The sequence below is a fragment of the Haliotis asinina genome, chromosome 8, assembly GCF_037392515.1.
Source record: "Haliotis asinina isolate JCU_RB_2024 chromosome 8, JCU_Hal_asi_v2, whole genome shotgun sequence".
NCBI lineage: Eukaryota > Metazoa > Mollusca > Gastropoda > Lepetellida > Haliotidae > Haliotis > Haliotis asinina.
Window position 1 is genome coordinate 25,365,644 of NC_090287.1, and position 24,335 is coordinate 25,389,978.

General features: G+C 38.2%; 1 protein-coding gene across 1 annotated transcript in view; it reads left to right on the forward strand.

Moving 5' to 3' along the window:
* Nucleotides 1-21,547, forward strand: part of LOC137294407 (uncharacterized) — a 55,498-nt gene extending 33,951 nt beyond the window's left edge. The window contains exons 27-43 of the mRNA XM_067825410.1: nucleotides 220-351; nucleotides 737-912; nucleotides 1,527-1,657; nucleotides 2,364-2,568; nucleotides 3,750-3,910; nucleotides 4,998-5,174; nucleotides 5,601-5,766; nucleotides 6,545-6,640; nucleotides 10,003-10,062; nucleotides 10,850-10,996; nucleotides 11,577-11,774; nucleotides 12,654-12,904; nucleotides 15,485-15,659; nucleotides 16,445-16,504; nucleotides 17,889-18,071; nucleotides 18,947-18,997; nucleotides 20,073-21,547. Coding sequence (XP_067681511.1) covers nucleotides 220-351; nucleotides 737-912; nucleotides 1,527-1,657; nucleotides 2,364-2,568; nucleotides 3,750-3,910; nucleotides 4,998-5,174; nucleotides 5,601-5,766; nucleotides 6,545-6,640; nucleotides 10,003-10,062; nucleotides 10,850-10,996; nucleotides 11,577-11,774; nucleotides 12,654-12,904; nucleotides 15,485-15,659; nucleotides 16,445-16,504; nucleotides 17,889-18,071; nucleotides 18,947-18,997; nucleotides 20,073-20,234 — 2,531 coding nt within the window. The 3' untranslated portion in view covers nucleotides 20,235-21,547. The remainder of the gene's footprint in view (nucleotides 1-219; nucleotides 352-736; nucleotides 913-1,526; nucleotides 1,658-2,363; nucleotides 2,569-3,749; nucleotides 3,911-4,997; nucleotides 5,175-5,600; nucleotides 5,767-6,544; nucleotides 6,641-10,002; nucleotides 10,063-10,849; nucleotides 10,997-11,576; nucleotides 11,775-12,653; nucleotides 12,905-15,484; nucleotides 15,660-16,444; nucleotides 16,505-17,888; nucleotides 18,072-18,946; nucleotides 18,998-20,072) is intronic.
* Nucleotides 21,548-24,335: the final 2,788 nt, after the last annotated feature.

Sequence of the window (24,335 nt, forward strand, 5' to 3'; positions counted from 1 at the left end):
CGTGTTGACCAGTTCAGCAGGACAGTCGTGCAAGTTTAATGATGCAAAAGCATTTTGTAAGACATCACATTCTTAGGACAAAATAACACTTGACTGTAGGTATTATGATGGCAATACAAGGTTTACGATATCCTGACATTTAGTAAACAACTCTGTGGTAACATACTGGCTATACAATTTGAACAGTGACTTGTAGTTATGGGTGTTGTGTTCTTACAGAGAAGGAGAGAAGTCAAAGTGCAGGATCTAGCAGTTCTGGAAGGACTGAAGACAATGATGTCTCCATGACACAGGGGCAGAGATTTCTGGGAGAGTCCATCCGTGTCAGGAGAAAGGGTATAGAGGGGGCAGGTAAGGAAATGTTATGAGTGGATGCATAATGTCTTCATGACATCAGGCCAGAGATTTCTGGGAGAGTCCATCTGTGTGAGGAGAAGGGGAGTTGAAGTGGCAGATACGATAATCTGTTGTTTTGTAAGTGAGTGTGTTATACCTTCATGACACAGGGATTCCTGGGATAGTCCTTCTGTGTCATTTGGGAGACATGAGGGTGCACGAAAAATGAGGCAGTTTGGAGCTGAGACTGTATACTGATGTGGTCTCTGTTTGGAGATTTAGATGATGATAACTTGGATGATGTGTATACATCTCTAAAACCTCAGCCTACCTTTGCTGAAACTGAAACTATTGTTCCACCTCATATGTCTTTCTGTAGGACATATTTGTTCTTTTACAGTGTCACCAAAGCCACGAGGATCTTCCCCAGTAGCTGCAAGCCCCAGCAAACAGTCATCATCTCCACATCCAGCTGTGCCCAAGTTTGTGATGCCTGCTCATCCTCCAGCCAAAGAGGACTGGGTCCCAGACTCTGCAGCCTCTAACTGCATGGTGTGCAATGAGCGATTCAGTATGGTATGTATGTCACATCCTGTGTACTGTCAGTCCATGTAGACAAGGGTATGCCTTGAGAGATATAGTATGTTATGGGGTGGTGGGGTAGCCTAGTGGTTATAGTATCAGCTTGTCCTGCCAAAGACTCAGGTTTGATTCCCCACATAGGTGCAGTGTGTGACGCCCATTTCTGGTGTCCCCGGCCATGATATTGATGGAATATTGTGAAATGTGGCATAAAACTAACCTACATACATCCCATCCTGAGTCCTGTCAGCCTTTGTCCTCATCTTTAGAGTGTTCATAGTGTTATTACCCTAGTGTACTACATAATTGTGGAGAAGCAATAACTAAATAACTGACCTTTTGAAGCAGCATGGAGTGGAGTAATGTACAATTGTTATAATCTCATTGCGACGACTGTTTTTAGTTTGTTGTAACTGTAGTTCATTCTTTGTATTGTGGCTAAATATGCAGCAAGTTAACGAGACTCCGAAGAACAGTTCATATGCTTTTACAGTATACATATGACAGTAGTAGTTTTTTGTTTTTGTTTTATGGAGCCAAGGGTGGGTGATGGTATAGTGATGCTACAGATTTCACTAACTACACTTTCCGACACTCCTCTCCTTCAGTTTAACCGACGTCACCACTGTCGTCGATGTGGGCGTGTGGTCTGTGCCACTTGCTCCTCCAAGCGGACAATTATAGATGGTGAATCTTCCAGGACTTGTGATGACTGTTACAAGCAGAGATTTGGATACAGGTGAAAATTTATTGATATCATGAACTTACCCTGGTATCTGATTATCAACAATAGCAACAATAGGACACATGCGTACAGTCTGCTGAATTATTTTCTTTGTTAGACTGTGTAAATCAGTTTCATTGATCAAAGTTTAGATGCTCTAATACTTTCAGGAAAGTAAAAAATATTTTTGTTAGAACTAATGACAGTTTCATCCATAGAGGCTCTAAAGCAATCACAAACCTACATTTGCATGTCGCAAACATCATCATTAATATCTGTTTGGTGAGTATTTTCAAATCTTTTTTTTTGTTTGTCAGTCAAACATGATGTGTTTGATTGACCTGGGTATAAATATTACTATTCTGAAGGCATGACATTAGATTTCAAGTTTACTCTGTATGATTTGGTAGGGGATAGGTTAATCTAGTGCTTAAAGCATTCGCTTATAATGCTGACTAACCGAGGTTTGATTCCCCTCATGGTTACAATGTGTTCTGGTGTCCTTGCTGTTATATTGCCAGAATATTACTAAAAATGGCGTAAAAGTTAACGCACTCAGTTTGCGTAATATAGTAGATGAATTCTTTATCAGGTAATGGAATCGCTTGTCAACCATGCTGAAATTTTCAAAATGTCATCTGTACCCGCATCAATGTAAATACACACTTAGTATTTACTGGACATTAGTGTTTAATGCAGTGATATGTTCTGTTTGGCCCAGTGATTCCAAGAGCCAGGGAGAGTTCTACAGTCAGCGCAGAGAGAGTGTGATGAGTCCAGGTGGCTCACTGTATGGCTCGGTCACTAGCGGAGTTACCTTCCCTGGTGCGGGCCGGCCTTCAGAAATGGTAGTAGCAGACAGTTGGGTGCTGCGTAATGAAGAAACACATGACAGTGAACTCAGGGAAGAGTTTTACTACGAACAGGTACATCATATCTTGCTCTGTGTTTACTATGAACTTCATTTATGATTGTTAATAAAGTTTATTTGATGAACTTTTCATGTCTTTTGATCGAGAGATGTAAATTGACCTGGCCTTATTTAAAGTGAAACCTAAACATTTAATATTTGTAAGGACCAGTCTAAGTAACACTCCACTACTGAGTCTAACAAAACCTTATGGAAGGTTGCATCAGGTAACCTTTGAGATTGACCAATCAGAACACAGCTTACCAAATCGCAAAAGTGCACATTCACACATGCCTTTTGAACTTTTTATCTCAAAAAGGTTCATACCCGAACGATTCCGAATGCTATTTAGCGTACGCTCTCTTCTGGGTGATGCACACGGCGTATGTACAACCATGACAACAATGAGTAAACAGTCTCTGAAAATAGTGTTTTGGGCAATATTCAAGGATGTTGTCTTGCGGAAATATTAGGTAAGGGTAACCATGTCGACAGAAACCCCAAAGCTTATATACTGCAGGTCAAATGACAGTGTTATATGCAGATTTTTGTTTGTGGAGAGATCTGTGTCAGTGACCTGAAATCCCTCCAATAACTAAATAGTAGCTGTTGTCTGATTGGTTAAATCTTTTTAAACATTTTGCGTTTGATTGGATGGTCATTGGTCGCTCAAAGGTTACCTGACGTGACCTTCCACTAGGTTTTGTTAGACTCAGTGGTGTAGTGTAACAAAATACACTGAGACTAAGTTTACTTAGACTGTGTAAGGAATATCAGAAATCTGTCTGCCCCAATTCCTTAATGCAAGTATTTTCAGCAACTGAAGCCTTATGAAATGATACCCATGAATGTCTGGGTTAGAATGTTGGCCTTTAGTAAACCATGCATGTTGTAAGACAGGATCAGTTTGTTAGGCTCACTGACTTAGCTGACACATCATCAGTTCCCAGTTTTGCAGACCAGTGCTCATACTGTTGATCACTAAATAGTCTGGTCCAGTTATTTACAGACTGCCACCATATAGCTGGCATATTGCTGGGTGTGGCATACAACTAAACTCACTCACTACCCTACCTAGAGAATGATCAGTCATCCAGTTCTTTATTTATATTTTCTGGATGAATAGTTCTAATCACTTTAAACTGTCACCTGTAGTGTTTGTATAATGTTTACTGACAGTTTCCATTTGTTTTTAAGGCGCCGAGTGTCTCACTCTGCATCTCCATCCTTGGTAACCATAGTCACCAGAAGGAGTGTGGCCAGCAGATGCTGCATATGTGTGACTATCTGTCAGAGTTCTTGCAGCCAATATCTCCTGGTGTCCCTAACCCAGAAGTCGACTACAGCCTTATTATCAGGTAAAGTGCTTAAATGACTTTATTTATACCAGTGTAAGGCAGCATCTATGTCACAATTTGGACTTGCATGATCTGGTTAAAAAATATTTTTGTATACAGACTTTTTGCAAACTCTTGTAGGAATTGACTTGATTTGATTTGTCGTCAAACTTGGTGACTGGGCTAATGCATTTTATCATATGTCAGTTCTATAGATTGTTGCTCATGATGTCACCCATTGGATTATCTGGTCTAGTTATTTTAATTGTATATATTTTCACCGGGTGCAGTTTTCACAGAAAGTTCATAAAGACCGTTGTTCTTTTCGCATGTTTCAAACACCTGAGTGATGATATCCATCACAAAGTTTTCACAACCAATAGACATGCAGTGATCAAATATGGCCACCATGACTGAATCGTGTTTCCTAGTCAGCAATGGGGTCATACTTGATTGAACATTGTGATTTGTGTCTGACGTAAGTGAACTTTGGTGATTTTGTGACTATGAGTAATGAGCTATCAGTTAACTGAAAACTGATGACAAACATTTGCTGATTGTGATCGCTATTACCAGTAAATAAGCCTCTGTGCCTTTATATATTGTTCTGACATTGTTATCTGGGAGAATAAACAAATTGCAGGCTCTTCCTACTTGAGTATTTGTTATGACTTGACCATGAATATTTCACTTGTTATGATTACTGACACACAAGTGCGAAAATTAATCCTATGCTAAAATAACTACGATTACATTATTTACATCCCACTGTTATATACCTGAAATATCTGTAAGTGCTGTGTTAGGCACAAACAAACTCAAATCTCTGAGATAATCAAGTATTGGCAGGTCAACCAGTGAATAATTGTTTTTAGGGGTTTAATCACCTTGCAGGTTTCTTACCTGGCAAATTCAACATATTATATTTATCTTTGTATGCAGGGTGTTGTTAAAATTTCTTATTTTTCAATGTATACTTGTACTCAAAAACACTAATTAATCCGATGATTTTTGTGTGCATATTTTACACAAGCGCATAGCTTTTCAAGAGCTTGGCTTATGCAAAAATGGACATACTGTGTCATCCTTAACGGTTTCTCTCCCCCAGTATGATGCGTCAGCTGTTATTCCAAGCCAAGCTGAAATTCCTGCACTGTGGGGAGAACCAGGGTGTGGGCTTGTGTGACATGTACCAGACACGGGTCGACCTACTCAAGATACTAGTAGGGGACAACTACAAAGACTTGCCATCTATCAAGGAACTCACCAAGGTCGACACTGTCAGGTCAGTACAAGCATGTTTGGGAAAACTGTAGAAAACATTTATGCTGTTAACAATCTGATTTTTAAAGAGATTAATTTGATGTGAGTGGAAGTATTTACTATAATCCATCTTGTTTGGAAATAATCTTGTTTGGGAATTAATTTGAAACATGTTGCCATAGATGAAAAGGATCCCCACCTCCTGAAAAATAAAAGTGAATTGGAAAGTGAAAAGCACTGATTTGAAAGACTATGCAATGTGAAGATGTTAATGTTTTGGTATTGTTCTTTCTAATATTGAGATAAGTTTAGATGAGTGTAGATTTACACATTATGAAATAGAAATCACCTGAAACATTGCACTTTGAAATGGAGGGTTGGTATTTAAATATCACTTCATAGCAGAACTCCTTTTAAGTCTGTTATGACGTCCATATTTGATTTATAGACGCCTACGTGACAAACTGATAGAAGATGAGCGTCTGCGCTTGGCAATGGAGGTGTCCACCAAGTGTGGCCTGGACACAGGTGGAGTGTGGGCTGCATGGGGCATGGCCTGTCTACATACAGGGGACTATGCTGGGGCCAAGGAGAAGTTCTCCCACACACTCAAGGTAATACATGTAGGATAAAGCACGACTCTGAGGTGACATGTTCTCGGTCTTATCTTGACGTCTGGTCTCGAGTCTTACTTGCCCAACCATAACCAAGGAGGAGTCCTTTATTACAAATATAAGCCATCAGTGATGGATAATTGAATGATCATGTTAGGAAGCTACATAACAGTAACTGATGCACTAGTAAATCACTGTAATGATAGTAGGCCTAACAAAAATTGATAATTTATCACTGTCATCTTGGTGGCTGTGAGGTAGAGAGTGTGTTTATTAACCTGAAGGTATGTGGTTCCATTCCTGTTAGGGAAAACAGTTTACACTTTTATTTGATCTTTTTGATATTTTTCAGCTGATTTCAGACGCTTACAGGTCATCTGAATTTGAATGTTGATGTTGAGATAGTGTTAGGAAAAAGTAAACCTGCGAAGAGGTCTTACTGAGGTGTAGTACAGGCATTACTTTGAAAAGGGGTGTACTACAATTTATCGAGCAAATATCACTGGTACCACATTTAAAGCATTGTACAGTATGTGACACCTTGACACACAATGGCAGCAGTACATATTGGGCACTATGCAAATGCACTGATTAACAATTTGTTATGAAAGTGATATTTTTCCAAAGGAGATACCTGAAGAGAGGTGAAGTTTTAAAATATGTTTGGCTCAAGTCATACCAAGTCATTTTGTGTTTAATTGATTCTTCATCACTTCTCATTCATAGACACTTTATCTAGGCACTAGATCAGGGAAAGTTTTCTGATTATTCCCAACAGAGTCCGAATGACAAGAATCAGCTGACCCCTTCATCGCGTCTACTGATGGAGATAGTGGACTACCTTGAATCAATGCCCATCACGGGTACCACAGAGGTAGGTCACAGTCAACGTCCATAACTTAGCTTCATCTGCAGAAAATGTATTCTTGGAGACCGTTTGCTAGATACTAATGCTGCCTTGCTCCTTGCTTGGATTATCTAAATGATTAATATATTTCTATATGCATGGCATGTACTTGCTTTATGTATGATTATTTTTTATTTGCATGTCACTATTAATAATTTATATAAAACCTTTCACAATTACTTGATTATTACTATGTTTAAGACATTTGGTGGAAAACAGGTTCTTTTGGTTGCTTTGAACTTGACTCTTGTAACAATGGTTGCTTGATTCCTTTTGTGATACATTTCAGTTTATGACTAGATTTGTCAGAGTGTTTCATTTGTGTACCTTGAATGAGAGAGATAGCAAATGCTTTTTGACATCCCATTCACCAGTATTCCAACTACTTAATGAGTGAGTGACTTCAGTTTAATGCTTTTTAGCAATGTCATGCAGGGTACACCAGAAAATGGCTTCATGTATTGTACATATATGGGCATCGAACCTGGGTCTTTGGTGTGACAAGTGAATGCTTTAACCAATGTATTATTTAAGAAGCTGGAAATCACACCAACTTCTAAATGCCACTCAAACAAATGGCCATGAAGTAGACTGCACAGGGTTTGATTGGCTAGAGAGTATGTGGGTGTGCGTGTACTCATCAGATGGAGGTACAGTGGGGGTGCATGCTGTTATATACAGAAGAGTCTTGGTGGTAGTGTTATTGGTGACATCACAAGGATGTTCTCTTACTGTGATATCATGACAGCAAAGCCTGCCAGTAGGGGATGCCCCATGGGGGTGTTGTGGCGCTGTTTCGCTGTGTGTTTGGAAACATAGTTTGATGATCCGATTAATCACTCTGGTGTTTTAGAGTGTATTGATTCCTGTTTGGGATTGTTGTGAGAACTGTTATGATTTTGCAGCATTGTTGTTTGAGTGTTGTTCAACACAATAGTAATTGTAGAGGCTTTTGTATTTTTACATAGAGTGTTATATGGATAAAGAGTGAGTAAAACACAGAGTTTGTGTTTTTGTTAGTTGGGGGAAGGGTCTCTGAAGAGGGAGAGTCATTGGAGTGATAACTAGGGAAAAATAACATTACGAAAGACGAAGGTACTCTATATAATTTATTGTTATTAGATGAATGATTGAATGCAAAGGTGTTATATGAATAAACCTTTGGCACTGAGGCTCCATGGCTCACTAGATGGTGGTCACACTTTCAAACTGCCAATTCGGTTATTGTCAGTAGCATTGAAGTCCTAAGGATGCCCTTGTGTGTTGCTCCAGGGTGGCATATCCTAGCTCCCTGGGTCGGGTATGGTTAGGTATGTCCTGATTTGGGGCTCAGACGACGGCCCAAGGTTCAGTAATAAGTTTGCTCTCATCGATTGTGAATGACCAATAGCTAAACGGTGGGACTAGGGGAATCCCATGTAAACTGCTTCCTTGGCAGCTGGGTGCTTCCAGAGGCGGTCCGGTGTATGGGCAGCGGCTTTGACTGTTGATGTTGGTTGGCTTCTGTTTATCATGGGGCCTACCCTTTCCCAGTATTCCGATGCCTCTAGATTGGAACTGTGAGCACGTCGAATGTGCATACACTCGTCCTTATGACTGTAATTTCTGGCACATATGCTGCAAGCATGATGAGCGTTGTTGTGTTTGCTGTCCTTCCTAGAGAATTTAATCAGACTCAAGGTGCAAGTGTACTTTGTGGACATTTATGATGTCGACTGTCTGTGACATCACAACTTGACATCAGGTTGCTTGATGTGTTGGTAACAAAGGGCATCTAAGGATTTCTGGTGCTGTGTGGTGGGTAAGATGGCAGATTATGGAGTGTGTTTGCAATATTTAGTTTTGGGTGCCGTGATTGTCCACAAGGATTGTGACTGGTTATATCAGAAATAAAACAAGAAATGGCGAAAAGGATATTTCAGCCAAGAATCCTGTCATTGAGTCCTTGCAGTTGGAATATATGGAGCTAAAAAATCCACCGTAATTCAAGAGATCTTCTTTATTTAGTGGTTTGTCCAGAGTCTAAGTGTTCTCTGAGTTTTGTAATTATGTCAAATTTTAAATCATTTTGTTGGAGTGAAGTGCAACCAGATTTTCACGCTTGTGGGTGATATCAGAATAGTGTTCTGTTAATTGGATCTTTAGTCTCACCAACATATTGTTTCTTGCAACATTAGCAAGTAAGGAGGTAAACTACATTGCAAGACTGGCAAGTGTAGCTTCTTTTATTGAAAACCTTTCCAGTGACAGAGCTTGTGAAGTTGTCACTATCTGTTAGTGTTTTGCAGATGTTGCAAATTATTATATTCACTCTGTCAATTTGTCCACTAATTTGTGGTAATTGTCTAGGATAGGTCAAAGTAGCTCTAATCTACAGTGTGGGGAAGTGTGCTGTCTGAGCCACTTAGCAGGTGCCAGTGTTCTTTGACAATGGCATTGAGTTCCATGTTCATGATTGTAGTTGCTATCATTTTTTCCGACTTCTTTCAAAGGGGAGGAGAAGAGAGCGCTTCTATCCTCCGAATCAGACCTGTTTTTATTCTATTGTATATGTTCCCTTGGGTAACCTCATTTGAGGTAGTAGTGCATGAGAATGAGGCTGTGTTTATCATATTCCTTGAGTGTTAAGACCCATGAAGGTCCTGGGGTAGAATTGGCCTTCAGCAACCCAAGCCAGCCATAAAAGGCGACTAAGCTTGTCGTAAGAGGCGACTAATGGGATAGGGTGGTCAGACTCACTGACTTGGTTGACATGTCATCGGTTCCCAATTGCACAGATCTATGCTCATGTTGTTGGTCACTGGATTGTCTGGTCCAAACTCGATTATTTACAGATCGACGCCATATGGCTGGAATATTGCTGAGTGTGGCGTAAAACTAAACTCACTCACTCACTCCATGGATGTTGAACAAATGCGTTTCAGTTGTAGAAACTGACAGAAAGGACCTTTCAGTTTAATGTGTCTGGGGGGGACATGATCTATACAACAAATAGGAGTGCATGTCGGTGGGTTTTACAATGAAGTGTGAACTCCAATTTGTGGAGGTCTTTATTGTATAAGACCCATGTGTCTAGAAGTGAGACTTTGTTTCTAGAGAATTCAGCCGTGAATTTAACAGCGGGGTGTGCGTTATTAAGATAGTGGCGGAACAATTCTAGATGTTGCTATTCTAGTGTCCATATCATGAATATATCATCAATAAACCTAACAAAATTATCATTGTTGGACCATCTCTTTTCATTGAATGAGTTAAAAACTACATGAAAAAAAGCCAACCTTAGTGTTGAAAATCATAGTAGTTTCTGAGTGGTGTGAGTCTTTCATCAGATCCAGATACTATTGTCCAGCCCAGCTTCCATGAAGAGTCTCATCAACCGGCCTTCAGCTGTGAGTCGTAAGGTCATGCTTAGTGTGGATCCTTCCCTCTGAGTCTGTCATGCTTCAATGTCCTTGCTTTACTAATCACAAGTCAGTGAAGTGCTGTATTAACCATTCTTGTATCTTATAAGAATGTATGTCTCAGCACAAACATGATACAAAAATTAACCATTCTTGTATCTTATAAGAATTATAAGAGTGATAATGTATGATTAATGAAGATACAACATAAACAGGATTAAAAAAATTAACCATTTTTTGTTTTTGTCAAGAATGTATAGTTCAATATGTTCTTGTTAATGTAAGAATAATTGAGAAACAAAATTCCCTGAACATGCTTTATACATTACCTCAGTCACTTTGTGTGTGTATTCCTTGATTTGCAAACTCGACTACAATTCTTGTCTCATATATGGCCGTCATTTCATAGCACTGTTGCTTCTATTTTCTGTGATAAACTGATTTAAAAAAGTATCCACAGTCATCAGATACTTCTTTCACAGAGGCCATGTGTTTTCAGATGTAGACAAATTTAATTCAAAATGATGTGTGTTGTTGAATATATATGTTCCCAAATATAACTGGAGGATGATATATGTTCCCCTCTGTATTCAAAGGTTACTCATCTCCTAATGCTCATGCAAGACATATTATATTACCCAACACAAACACATGATATTAAAATTACACCCTAGTATGAATGTCAGATAATACATTACTCAGTATACACACATATATATACAAACATATATATGCATGTAAATGAAAATTAATGCCATCATATGTTTGTTCATAGAGTCACAGTGAGGAAGGAAGCATTGAGACAACCCAGTTCCAGGAGTGTCTCTTCTACCTCCGCACTTATGGCACGTTCCTGGAACATTTGACCTTCCTCCGTCGCAACGGCTACTGGATGAAAGCAGCTCAGTTTGTTCTGAAAAATGTGAGTAGAGTTAGTATGTTAGTGAAGAGACCATATACCATACAGACATATACCTTATGGAGACCTCATATACAATATGGAGAGAACATATACCATATGGGGAGACCATGTACTATATTGAGAGACCGTATACCATGTGGTCTAAGGGTTAGTGACTTCAGGCATCTAGGTGCACTACTGAAACATCTGACCTTCATCTGTTGCATGGACAACTGGATGAAGAAAGTTCAGTTTGGAAAGTGCTTACCTTTATATTTTTCAGTTTTCATTAAGAAATTATATTTATTGTCAGCAGTGTTTGTAACTTTTGTCTATTTATAGACATATGCTTCAAAAAGTATCAGTATTGGTAAATTAGAAATATCATATTTTCTATGATAATGTGCCTATGAAAATTCTATCCTGCTGTTTGAAATTCAGCAGAATTCGGCAGAAATTCAAATTTGATAGATGCTGTTTCACATAACATCTGTAAAATTTCCAAGTTTAAGACCATTAGAATGCATATATTTTCCTTTAAGAAAATACTATACAGGTTTGGTCTCTTGCTCAATGCTGTGTTGGTTCTGTATTTGTATAGAGATGCTCCAGTGAGGTGTTTGTTGAGGCGTTGCTGACGTCTGCGTTGATGTCTGGAGAGTTGGGGAAATTGCTGGACCAGATGTTGATGCTGGATGCCAGCTTGGAGAAGTGGAACCCTTACCTGACTGCCACTTGTAAATATCTCCTGAAACACAAGCTTCTCAATGCCCTGCATCAGGTCCAGCTCTTCATGAAGGTTAGAGAGTCAATATTCTTCATCTCATCATACCTTGTCTCTTTTATGATACATGTGATGATCCAGGTTAGAATATTGGCCTTCAGTAACCCATGCTTGTCATAAGAGACCACTATCGGGATCAGGTGGTCGGGCTTGCTGACACGTCATCACTTCCCAGTTGCACAGATTGATGTTCATGCGGTTGATCACTCAATTGTTTGATCAAGACTCGATTATTTACAGACCACTGCAATATATCTGGAATATTGCTGAGTGTGGTGTGAAACTAAACTCACTTACTCACACTTTTATGATGCTTTGGCCAATGGTTTTGAGGTTAATTATTGGTGCCCTTTCGTAGTAATATAAAATAATCTTTCACATGTCCTCATTTCCTTGTCTAGTTGAACTCAAATTCTTCTTGTCAATATTTTTAAGTTCATTTTTGTTGATTTATGTCCCTCAAGTCTGGATAGTTTCTTTGTAATTTTTTTCATCCTCTGTTATGGTGTATATTTTACCTCCATCCTCATGTAATAAATACCAACGACCCTTTCATCTTCAAAATATCCTCTTGTAAGTGATGTCACATGACACTAAATTACACATATTGTCTTATTATAATTTGACTGATGTTTTCATTTCACTAAGCATGCTGAAAATCTGGGTTTCATGCCGAAAATGGATACAATGTATGAAGGTCATTTCTGGTGTTCCCCGACCATGAATATTGCTGGAATATTGTTAAAAGTAATTTAAAATTAAACAAAACTCACTCACTCACTCGACCCGGTAGGTAGGTAGAATAGGCCTTCAGCAACCCATGGCTGCCATGAAAGGTGACTGTGCTTGTCATTAGAGGCGACCAACGGGAAGTTGATGTGTTTTTCTCACCAGGACTACATACGAGCGGCCATGACCTGCATCACGCACTTCTACCAACGTGGGGCTCAGAGTTACCTTGACCTTGCCGGTCGTCTACAGTTCCTGTTCCTGGCCCAGCAACACATGCAGGCATTCCTGGACCCTTCCAAGTGGGACAGTGTCCGCCACCCAAATAGCAGCCCCTCTATCAGGAAGGGCCCAGATTGGAGCGGACACACGGAATCGGCTGTCAGGCTTGTCCTCACCCCAGATGAAGTCACTAAGTGAGTTGCAAGTGCTAAATGTCTTTCTACAATCAGATCTTCATATACTAGACAAAAATAGTGAGGGATATATGTAAATTTTGAAATTAGGATTAATGATCTATCTACACATTGACACACTGATAAAATATCAGTCATAATAAAACCAATATTCCAGTAATCTGTTTTGTCCAGTATATATTTTTCTCCTGATATACGTCCTATTCATCTTACTATATATATATTATATTCTGTGAGGGTTCAATGGGCTGAATGGATTTCCACAGAGTGTTTAGATAAAGGTCACATGCAACCAAAAAATCAAACATAATTACAACACAGTTATCACTTATTCATGATATTTTAACCCAGTCAGAGTCTTTGTTTATGGCCCAGTTGGTTTAATTTCAAATTGCATGTGGTCAATGATTGAAGTTGTACACTTCATATTGTCATTAGCAGACAGGCAGGCAGACATATAGGTGTGAATAAATCAGAAATTGAGTTTTCTCTGTGACAGAATCTGCTTATCACAATCAACATGTTTGTTTTTTATGTACCGAGTAGATTATTTACTTGTTTGTGCACCCAACCAAGATCATGTGACCCACCCTGGAATATAGGAGGAAAATGTCAAGAGAAGTGATCACTAACATATTCTTCCAAAAGTGAACATGGTGGGGACACTCTCCATATATCATAATCCAACACAACAAACATGTTCATGTCCGTGACATGTGCTCAACGGATAATATATTTATAAAGTGCACCCTTATGTGAAACTGGTTCAGGGCTTAGCAGTGACAATGTGGCCTTGTTTAGAATAATGAGGGAAATATGTACAACATAAATATTTCCACAAGATAAAGTCAGTATTACATTCAGTTTATCAATTATCTGTAATAGGCGTTGCTTTGTACAGAAGACAATCAAAATATAATAATGAATCCTATATTCTTCACTAAATGGTTGTTTGTTTCCATAATTAGCCTCAAAACAATTGTTATTGTGCTGTCAGACGAGTTTTCAGCCGTCTGAGCAGTACTGTAACCATATTCATGCATACACCGATTATCTCCCTTTGATGCATAGAAATGTATTGTAAGTAGGTTTTACGAATGCTTCATTGCCTAGCTGATTCAGGTTATATCAAATTGACAAAATTATGCCCACAACATTACCAAATGATTCAGACATTTTGGAAATGTAATAATACATCTTAAAATGCATTTACAGTGATATACTGACGATATATGTACTCTAACTCCAAATATTTACTGAAATAGTACTTCTTGCTACTGGCGGGAAAATGACGCAGTAAGATAGCATTATATCCATATCGCTAAATTTACAGTACACACATGTTACTTAACATATATACATTTGTGTTCATCAACATGTGGCGTAAGGATCAACAGTGGATGTGATAAAGTCATAATTACCTGGAATGTAGGAGGAAAATGTCAAGATACGTGATCACTAATTTATTCGTGCAAAAGGAAACATGGTGGGGACACTTTCCTGCCATTCAGTGGTCTGGATTTCCACTGATGCAGTAATGTCAGAGTTGTTTCCCTTAGACCATGGCCAAGTGAATTTCTGTCAATGTGGTTGTCCCAGAGTTACTTCCCTTAGACCATTGTCACAGTGAACAACGTTGTTTAGAATGAATAATTACGTATCCATCTGCCATATTTGCCAGTGACCAAACATGATCATACCCTCACAGTCATGACCTCATACTCCGAGCAGGAATACTGTTTCAAGCACTGCGAACCTATGCATTATCAGCACAGTGCAGCATAGCTGCTGAAACCACTTTTTCCCCAAGTGCTTTTTTTTCAACTTTATAGGTTGAATGGGCATTTTTGATGATTTGTTTCAGTAAGGACATGATGAAAGGTATCAGAATCTGCAAACTTGTTTTTTACATTGCATGTGACCTTTTAGATTTCATTTTGAAATCTGACTGATTGTGTGTAAGTCGGCATCTAGGAGTGGACAGATACTCCCATGATCAAGTCTTTGAATGTCATTTAGAAGTGTAAATACATAAGAATGAAGATTTTATGGATATCAACTTCTTTATGAGAGAACACAACGTTTCGGAGTTAAAGCATTAACTCCGAAACGTTGTGTTCTCTCATAAAGAAGTTGATATCCATAAAATCTTCATTCTTATCCCATGATCAAGACTTGAATATTTAGTTGCTGCAATGTAAAACAATCCTGAATCAATCTTTCTATACATGTTCTGTTATAGATATCTGCTGGTTATAGATATCTTTGGATATCAGTGTTATATACCACCAAACAATTTTGGGGATGTTCCATTTTGTGAGCCTTCAGCCAACCAATGCCAATGCATATAAGAAAAAGTATGATATATCCATACAGGTGAAACATTTCCAAAGGAATGGAATAAATTGTCACATTTTCCCTCAATCTTTCTTCATCATCAAGTGTCCTCCTTGGCTTCATCAACATTTTACTGATGTTGCAAATCCAATATCCCCTCCTTTTTTTTTTGAATGGTATGCAATGTTGGTCAAACTGCAAAATATGTTCAAGGAAATCAGCTATTTTGTTTATATATTTTAGACACATTCGGACAATTGCACTTCAAATTGAGGTCACAAAGTTCCTGGAGCAGTGCCTGACCAATCAGGAAGCAGAATCTACTGCTCTTGCTGCCAGCTATGTGGTGGAATCCCAGGCTTGCAATCTCCCTACCATGTTTGGTAACAGTAAAGCCAGGGCTGACCTGGTCAGTATGGTGAGTTGGGAGCAGATACCAGTACATGGGTTGGTGGAGTGGTGTGTGTTTTCCATCCTTGCTTGTCATGCCAAAATATTGAAAAAACTGGCAGAAGATCCTACACTGAATCTTGTGCAGATCAACCTGATTGTCATAATGAACAGGTCCAATGTTGCTTAAAATGCATTATGCATTATTGTAAACCAAAAGTCATCGTGTTCTTTTATCTGATTGGTTGAAAAACATGATTAAATGGTACTTGATTCCTGGAAATTGAAAGACTTTTTGCTGCATATTGACACATACAGATATCAGACACAATTGTATTGTTGTGTCATCAGCAGTGGTGATGTCATTCAAATCATATTGTGATGTAAACTCGGTATGACGTTTAAAATGAGCAATATTCCAGATGCAACCAGGAGGAGCAGCTAAAATGTACACCTGATGACACTTCACTGCTGATGTACTTGATGTAAATGCATGTTAACTTTCATGTTTACAATGTTGTTAAACACCATGTGTTGGCCAATTTCCAGGTGTTGTTGAATATTTGAAGCTCAGACATATTTCGTTTGAAACCTCCAGCTAACGGTTTTATCTAATAATTCTTTTTCTAAATAGCTCCATTTGCTTTTGGCCAATCAACTGCTTGTTTCAGTGCCCTTTCTTCAAGTTATGGCTTGAATGAAAATGACTTCTAAAACATTCTTCTGAAAGTGTGGCTCATTCTTGTAACTGAAGTAAAAATTTCAGTGTTTTTGTTTAAGGTATGTGAATGAGATGTGACATGTTTGTTACAGATTCTTTTGAGTGGAAATGACATATCAGTGAGCTTTGATCTGGCAGTTAGAATAATTCAGGTAAGAATTAGTGATCACCTCCCAGAAACTTGTATTATGCTGTGTGGGTCATTGATATGGTGGACATGTTTTCCTGACAGTTTCATTTGATTTATGGTTCTTTCAAAATTTCCATTATAAAATACTGACTTAGCAGATTTTTGACTATCAGAGGCAAAAGATTTATACAGAGTGCGAAAGAAACATTGTGAATTTGCATCCTTACTTAAGGGTGGAAAGACATTGCCAGTCTCCTTGGCACTTTGTTGTACTGATTGCTGGATTTGGTGTATTAGCAAGGGAGATAATTCTAGTTGCTTGATTGGCATTTAGAAGCTGGTGGGTGACGTGACAACAAATGGTATGGATTTACAACTTCTTTAATGTTTACAACACAACGTTTCTGGGCTACCTCTTGCCCCTTCATCGGGTGAATGACATAGTATGGTAATGAGCAAATTTGTATAGTACATACAGGAAGCCAGTGAGATAGTATTTACAGATGAGGTGTACAGAGATCAAGAGGATTAACTGAAGTGTTGATATACAGGATGTAATGAGTGTTTATACAACTAGAAGGATAGGATTAACATGATAGCATGCCAGTTATGAAAATAATGATAGGAAAACACATGAAGGCATGTGCAGTGATCTCTTTGTTTTCCACCATCACTGGACATGCCTTCATGTTTTTCCCTAAATCAACACTTCATTTAATCCTCTTGATATCTGTACACCTCACCAGTAAATACTATCTCACTGGCTTCCTGTACATACTATATAATTTTGCTCATTACCATACTATGTCACACACAGCCACACAAAACACATGCCCCGTCAAAGAACACATTAAACACACCGACCTGCCAAAACCTGCACGCCCACACATATCATACAAATCAATTCTCACTGCTTCCTCCTCCTCAGCCTACACCTCCTCCACCCCCAAACACTTCATTCTAATCTCTCCCCCCTCCCCCACCTCGCAAACCCCCCCACAACCACCACCCCCTAAAACATCTAACAGTCCACACTAGGCTCCCAGTCTACCACATCAACAACCGCAAACCCGACAGTCAAGGTCAAGGCCACCACTCCCAGCCAGCCGCTCGCTGCTAAATAACAACACAGCTCTCTCACCGGCCTTTGCCTTACCTACTCTCTCTCGCTGTGCGTTTATAAACATTGCTTACAGATTGGCCAGGAAGTAGGTCATTGGGTGCTTATTATAGCAGGATTATAATTTTAACCATACAGTATATACTAAGAGGAAAAAATAAGGGAACACTACCTTTCCACAGCGTTATTTAATGCTGGAGATGGAAACTGGAAAATATTAATGGATTGCTTGAATTGTCCTCTGTTCCATTATTTGTTTCTATCAGTCCATCTTTTTTGTGTGTAGGAAAGTCGGCTGACATCTACCAGTATATTCACACACACTGCACGAGAGATGGCAAAGCACAAGCACTATGCTCTCATCAAACGTATGCTGGACTGTGTGGAGCAGTCTGGAATCGGCAATGACGACACGCTGGATGAGATCATCAGAGCTTCACTGCTTGTCCTCGCTGACAAGGAGAGTGAGGTAGGTGAACATTGTACTCATTAGAGGACTTTTGTGACAGTTAAAATTTATAGTGGACAGACATTGGCGGTATTTCAACCATATCTTGTCTAGGACTTATACATTATATATTTCAAATGCTTTCAATATTTTTTCAGGAAACCTATGAAATTTTAATTCAGGGCCCTAATCTACAAAGCATTCAAAGTGTTATCATATAAGTTATCACATCGTGCTGAGGGAAATACGAGGTTTTATCAGTCCCGGCTAGGGGAATACAACCTTACGAGGGACTGATAAAACCCTGTATTTCCCTCGACATGATGTGATAACGCATTTATCTAGCTGAATGTTTTCACTAAATCAAAACAAAACAACAAGCAACACAACATGTTTCATTGCTGCCATGTTGACATTAGCTAATCGTTTGACCTCAATGCACCGCACGTTACTAAAGGCTTGTCGATGCACGCTTTTCTCACTTCGCGTCATCACCGAGGCGTAGTGGGGTGATATGACTTTTGTAGCGGGATTACACGACTTTTATACTCCCACTCACGGATCATGATAGATGTACATGGTATTTTATCAGAGTCACATGGACCAATCAAAACTTGACATTCTTACATGAGGCTAGATAATCTGTGGTAACTCTTCAGTTTAACATAGGCATATGAATGTGAACTCTTTTGGATTGGGACCTTGATTAGCTAATGTGTTTTCTTGTTTATTCTCAGCCATCCCATTGCGTTAACAAAGTAAAAACTGAAACCCATATTTAGTCATCAACAAAATGACATCAAGATTCAAATGCCTTCTTCACAAATAATCAAGCAGTTTCTGACATTGTAGATTGTGAAAATTGTCATCTGTTGACATGGTTAACCCTTTTTCAGGTGAAAGAAGTGGACAATCTTATCAAACTGCTCCGCAAAGATTCCAACAAGGTTTGAGATTTCTTCACTGAAAACCTACTTGAATATAGAAAGTATTGTTTCATTTAAGATTATTGTTCACACTTTAATGTTTTATATTAATTTCCTGTGAATTAAAATTAAATCTGTTCAACATTTGTGTCATCAAATGATGATTATTTGGCCACAGTGTCCAACAGTAGAAAGTATCATCCTCATCACATAACATCAGGTCATTGTCACTGGTAAGGATATCCTGGGATTATAGGTTTTTCTCAGATAAGAAACAAGTGCTATTAAAAACTAGACAAATAACAGAATAAGTGTATGATTGTACCTACTAGTTACTCTGATGTATTTGTTTCTGTATCATTGAATCATGTGATGGAAAATAAAGTGAAATTTGATGATTACGTTTGCTTCGGAGGACTTAAAGTCGCTTTGATACTTTGGAGTGACGTCACCAATTTTCACTCACCTTATTAGTTGGCTTTTTATGTCACACACTGTACTGCAGGTGAATTTCCATCATTAAGTGAAGTTAATAAATGTGGATTGAGGTGGCAGATGAATTATGACCTGGAAATCTGACACCTCTAAAAGTGTTTTAATGCATAGTTTACCTAGCAATAGTTATGGGTTAATGATCTCTGTTTAAAAAAATCAAACATTTCTCAATATATTTTGATAACTCAGCTGTTTTAGGTTGATCCTCAGCACTTTGTTGCTTGAGCAGCTAGTGATGTCACATGTCGTAAAGTATCATAGATTTCAGGATTCAAAGTGGCTGAGCGAAATAGGGCCTATACAGAAATGAGTAATGGTATGATATATAACATTACCAGTACACATATTTACAATGAATATCAGCTGAACAGAAGAAAATAGTCCAAATCGTTTTGCAGCGTGGTTCACACAAGCCTTTTTTAAGAAGGCTGAATTAAAGAATCCTTTAAAAGGGTTAATAACTGCTTTGCACTTTCCAAACCAATAAATGGCCTAAAATTTTTTCAAGTTTTAAAAGCCACATTGCTGAACCTGTAATATGTTTGAGGCAAACGTTTTTTGTTTTTTTATTAGTACATGTTATTTTTTACTTTTTATTCAGATTAATGCATTTATCCTGTGTGGGAAGTTGCGATCGGCGTACCTGTTGGCAGTGAAGGGGGAGCGAGTAGAGGATGTGCAGCGGATTGCAGGGGCAGCGCAACGCTTGAACCAGGGTGCAGTCAGGAACATCTGCAACAAATGGCTGCAGCAGAGGAAGTAGTCTAGGCATCGCTTTTTGAATTTGTATGATGCTTTATACATTGCCCTGTGTTGTTCTGGAGGTCAGGGTTCAGGGCACAAGTTAGACAACATGTTGCTTTATTACTGGTGTCTCTGTGTTGTGGGGGACAGATGTCTCAGCCATATGGATGACTGATGTCCCTGTCACATATGGACGACTGGTGCCCCTGCCATATGAATGATCAATGTCCTGTCACATGTGGATGACTGGTATCTCTGTCATATGGATGACCAGTGTCCCTGTCACATATCTATAAATGATGTCCCTGTCATATGGATGATCAATGTCCCTGTTTTGTGGACGACAGATGTCCCTGTCATATGGACAATCAGTGTCCATGTCACATATATATGCACGATGTCCCTACCATATGGTTGATCACTGTCCCTGTCACACAAGGACTCAAGGATGACCGATGTCCTTGTCATTTGGACGATGAATGTCCCTGTCGCATATAGACGACCGATGTCCCTGTGTCACATATAGAGGACCGAGGTCCCAGTCATATGGATGATCAGTGTACCTGTTATATGGAGGACTGATGTAAAGACATTGGCTTGTCTTATGGTTTATTAGATGATATCAATGACATTACTTAGGTCCACTTTTCAACTGTGTTATATATTGTGTGATTATGAAATGACATTGGCTGAATGAATGGTGCATTTTGTGTGCAAAAGCTTTAAAACACCACATGCTATTGGGCAGTAGTGTTACATCAAAATTGATTATATAGCATGTAAATTGTTTTTACAGAGAAACATGAGACACATGGAGTTGTATGTAAATATTGAATTTTCTTGTGTAGGAAATACCTATTTTATGAAAGGGACATTAAAGTTTCCACATGTTTAAACTGTTAAAAAAATCCAAACAAGTTTGCCTTTTATTGACCAAATATCTGTGTAAAAATATACAGTTGTTTGAGAAATAATATTTGTTTTATTTCCTTATTGTCCTGTGCCTAGAAAAGTTTGATTAAATTGTGAGTAGATTTAGTCTGAATCTGCAAATTTCTGTAATTTATTACTTTCAGTATGTTATTGGTATATGACTTGTAAATAATAATGACTGGCTGTACATAGAAAAAATGTAATATGTGATATGAATCATAACTATGACACAGAGGAACTTTGTTTTGATTTTTCAAATTGAAGTGTTTATGACTCCCATGTTCTTTCAGTTTGATAACAAGGTGGCAATGATTATATAGGGTCTTTAGTTCGTGTGTGCTTTTTGAAGTTATAATGCAGTTTTGCTGTTTCAGCTTCTTGCTTTCAGTTTACGGAATATTTTATTTAGGTTCAAGACCAGACCCTCAGTAGATTTTCATATCTGTGTAGTTTTGTTTTAATACATGTCTTTTATGTCCGTATGTTTTAACTATTTTATGAAAGAAAAGGCATGTATATGTTGTATTTTTTGTTTCGCATGTTTCAAACTTGTGAAGTATATATTCTATGTTCTACACATCAGCTGTATGTGACATATTGTTGACATAATTCAAGGGGTACTGTAAACAAAAATTTATTTAAACTTGCTGAATTATATGCTGTTTCTTTAAGAAATTATTTTTGTGATGCAAACATACTTGACAACATGTATTGTATATGTACACAAATGTACAAATCAGTAACATTTTAAATGGCTATACATTTTGGAGGTTCTCTTCATGCAGTGGCACCACTATTAAGTACAAATGGCTTGTGTCATTGGCCTTGGCTGACAAAACCTAAGCCTCACAGAAAAAAGTGCCAATACCAAATGTGGGCTCTTGTCAAATGTAGATGAAGGTGAAGGTAACTTGATAGATATTTGTTGAAAGTTGAAAGCATGTTAATTTCTCAATCTTCACGCAGACAGGTATCTGATGAATTTCCATCGTAAAGAGCTGCATGTCTGTTAGTTTGTTTGAACTCGTGAGAAGAGTCTTTTCTGCCTCCTTAATGTATGCGTAGGGGAATCTGAACTTTTAATTTGGAAAGGAACTATACAAAGAAACATTAACAAACTTATCAAAGACAGACATCTTAAGAATGCACAAGCATTTCTCTTTATCACCACTTCTGAACACCACAGATGGGGTGCACGTGCACAATGCTGTAGCCCATACACGTGCATGGGGTGCCATTCTTGATTTTGATGGTTTTCAGGAAGGCCGTGAAATCACTGTAGACCATTAATTTTGACAATCATCTTGCACTACACAGTCGTTAGTGTTTGTTTCTAGCCATCTTTAAATCTGAAAAAGGAAATCATACACATGCAAATTTCATGCCACACACCAATAATCTTTCATGAGCGAAAAGTGTAGAAACAACTATGGTCATAAGGAAGTGCAGGTGGGTGGGTGAGTGAATGAGTGAGTTTAGTTTTATGCCGCACTCAGCAATATTCCAGCTATATGGCGCTGGTCTGTAACTAATCGATTCTGGACCAGACAATCCAGTTATCAACAACATGAGCATCGATCTGCGCTACTGGGAACCGATGACATGTGTCAACCAAGTCAGCAAGCCTCACCACCCGATCCCGTTAGTCGCCTCTTATCGCAAGCACAATCGCCTTTTATGGCAAGCATGGGTTACTGAAGGCCTATTCTACCCCTGACCTTCACGGGTCAGGAAGTGCAAGTGGTGATGCACTCTCAGAACATTCATTATTATCGTATCAACATTGAAGGAATCCAGTATATCTCCTTTTCTTTCCAGTCAAAATTAAGAATGAAGTTCCCCTTCTTTTTCTAAAGGTATGTTTGTCAGAGAGTCAAAGGCTTGCGATTTCAGGTACATCACACAATATTGTTTTAAATAACTTTTTTCATGCTAATATGTTTTGTTACAGGTAGTGTCTTTAAAACACAGTAGAAGTCATACACATAAAGAGAAACTTAATGAATAACAACTTCTGTAGTTTGATGTACTCAGTGTATGATATAGTCTTAATGCCACGTCAAGTCATCATGTACCTAAAGGCTTACTAATATACCATGATACCAAAATGTCCCCAGTTTTCTTGTAGGTACTTTAAATGTTTAATTTTTATTCAAAACCTTGAAAAATATCGAATTCTGAGCAAATGTTCTTTGTATCTAATGGTGAAAATGTGAATTGACATCAAAATGATTTCCATGTACATGTGCAGTAAATTGTTTATAACCAACATGCTCCTAATGAACTGATGGGTATAACAATCTTTATGTGCCGTATATGTAAGTAGAAATGTGAAGAATGAACTACTGTGATAGTGATAACTTACAGTACCTCATTTTCCGAAGTCTTTTTGACTTGCTATGTCTTTTATGGTTTCATCATGTGTCAGTATTAACTAGTCAAAGGATTACATTTCATGAAGTTTTCAAACTTTGTAGAAATACAACCAGATATTCAATGAATATTCTTTGTTGATGACTCATAGGATATTGATGGTGTGCTTTTGGCTAAGTTTGTTCATCACAAAACAGAAAGCCTCCTTCCTGGAATTACTGAGCATTTTTTTAGAATCACAGTGGAGTGAGTTAAGTCTGGCCCCTTGGTACTTAGTTAATATCATGTGATAGCTTAGTGTTGTGTGGAAGACCCATGTCATGCTGGTGCTTGGATGTCACCTTCAGGCCACCCCAATTTTATTTCTTGTTCTATGGATTTCAGTCCTCAGAAGACCTAAAGGCAGGAGGGAAAAAAACATAAAGATAAAATCACCAGTCAAAGTAATATTCCTTATAAACATTAAAAGTATTTTGCAATTCAATTCAATCCAAAAAGCAAAAAAAAATTCTTATAAGTTTTTATTTTTGGCCAATAATAATATTTTTTTTTTTTTTTAAATTTTGTTTTTTTAGTGGGAAAAACAAATTTTTATTTTCTTGTCTTTTTCTTGAATAAAAATGAACATATGATCTGTAAAAGAAGAAATAAAATTGATCTGGCCTTATGTGCAAATTACAAAGTCAATGCTGAGATCACCATAAGCTGTCGCGTTGAAGGCTAGTGATCCTTGCATGATGCTCCTGCACAATTCTTGGTCAATCTTTGTGATGATGTGCATGATACTACAAGGATTATTTGCATATAAATATTG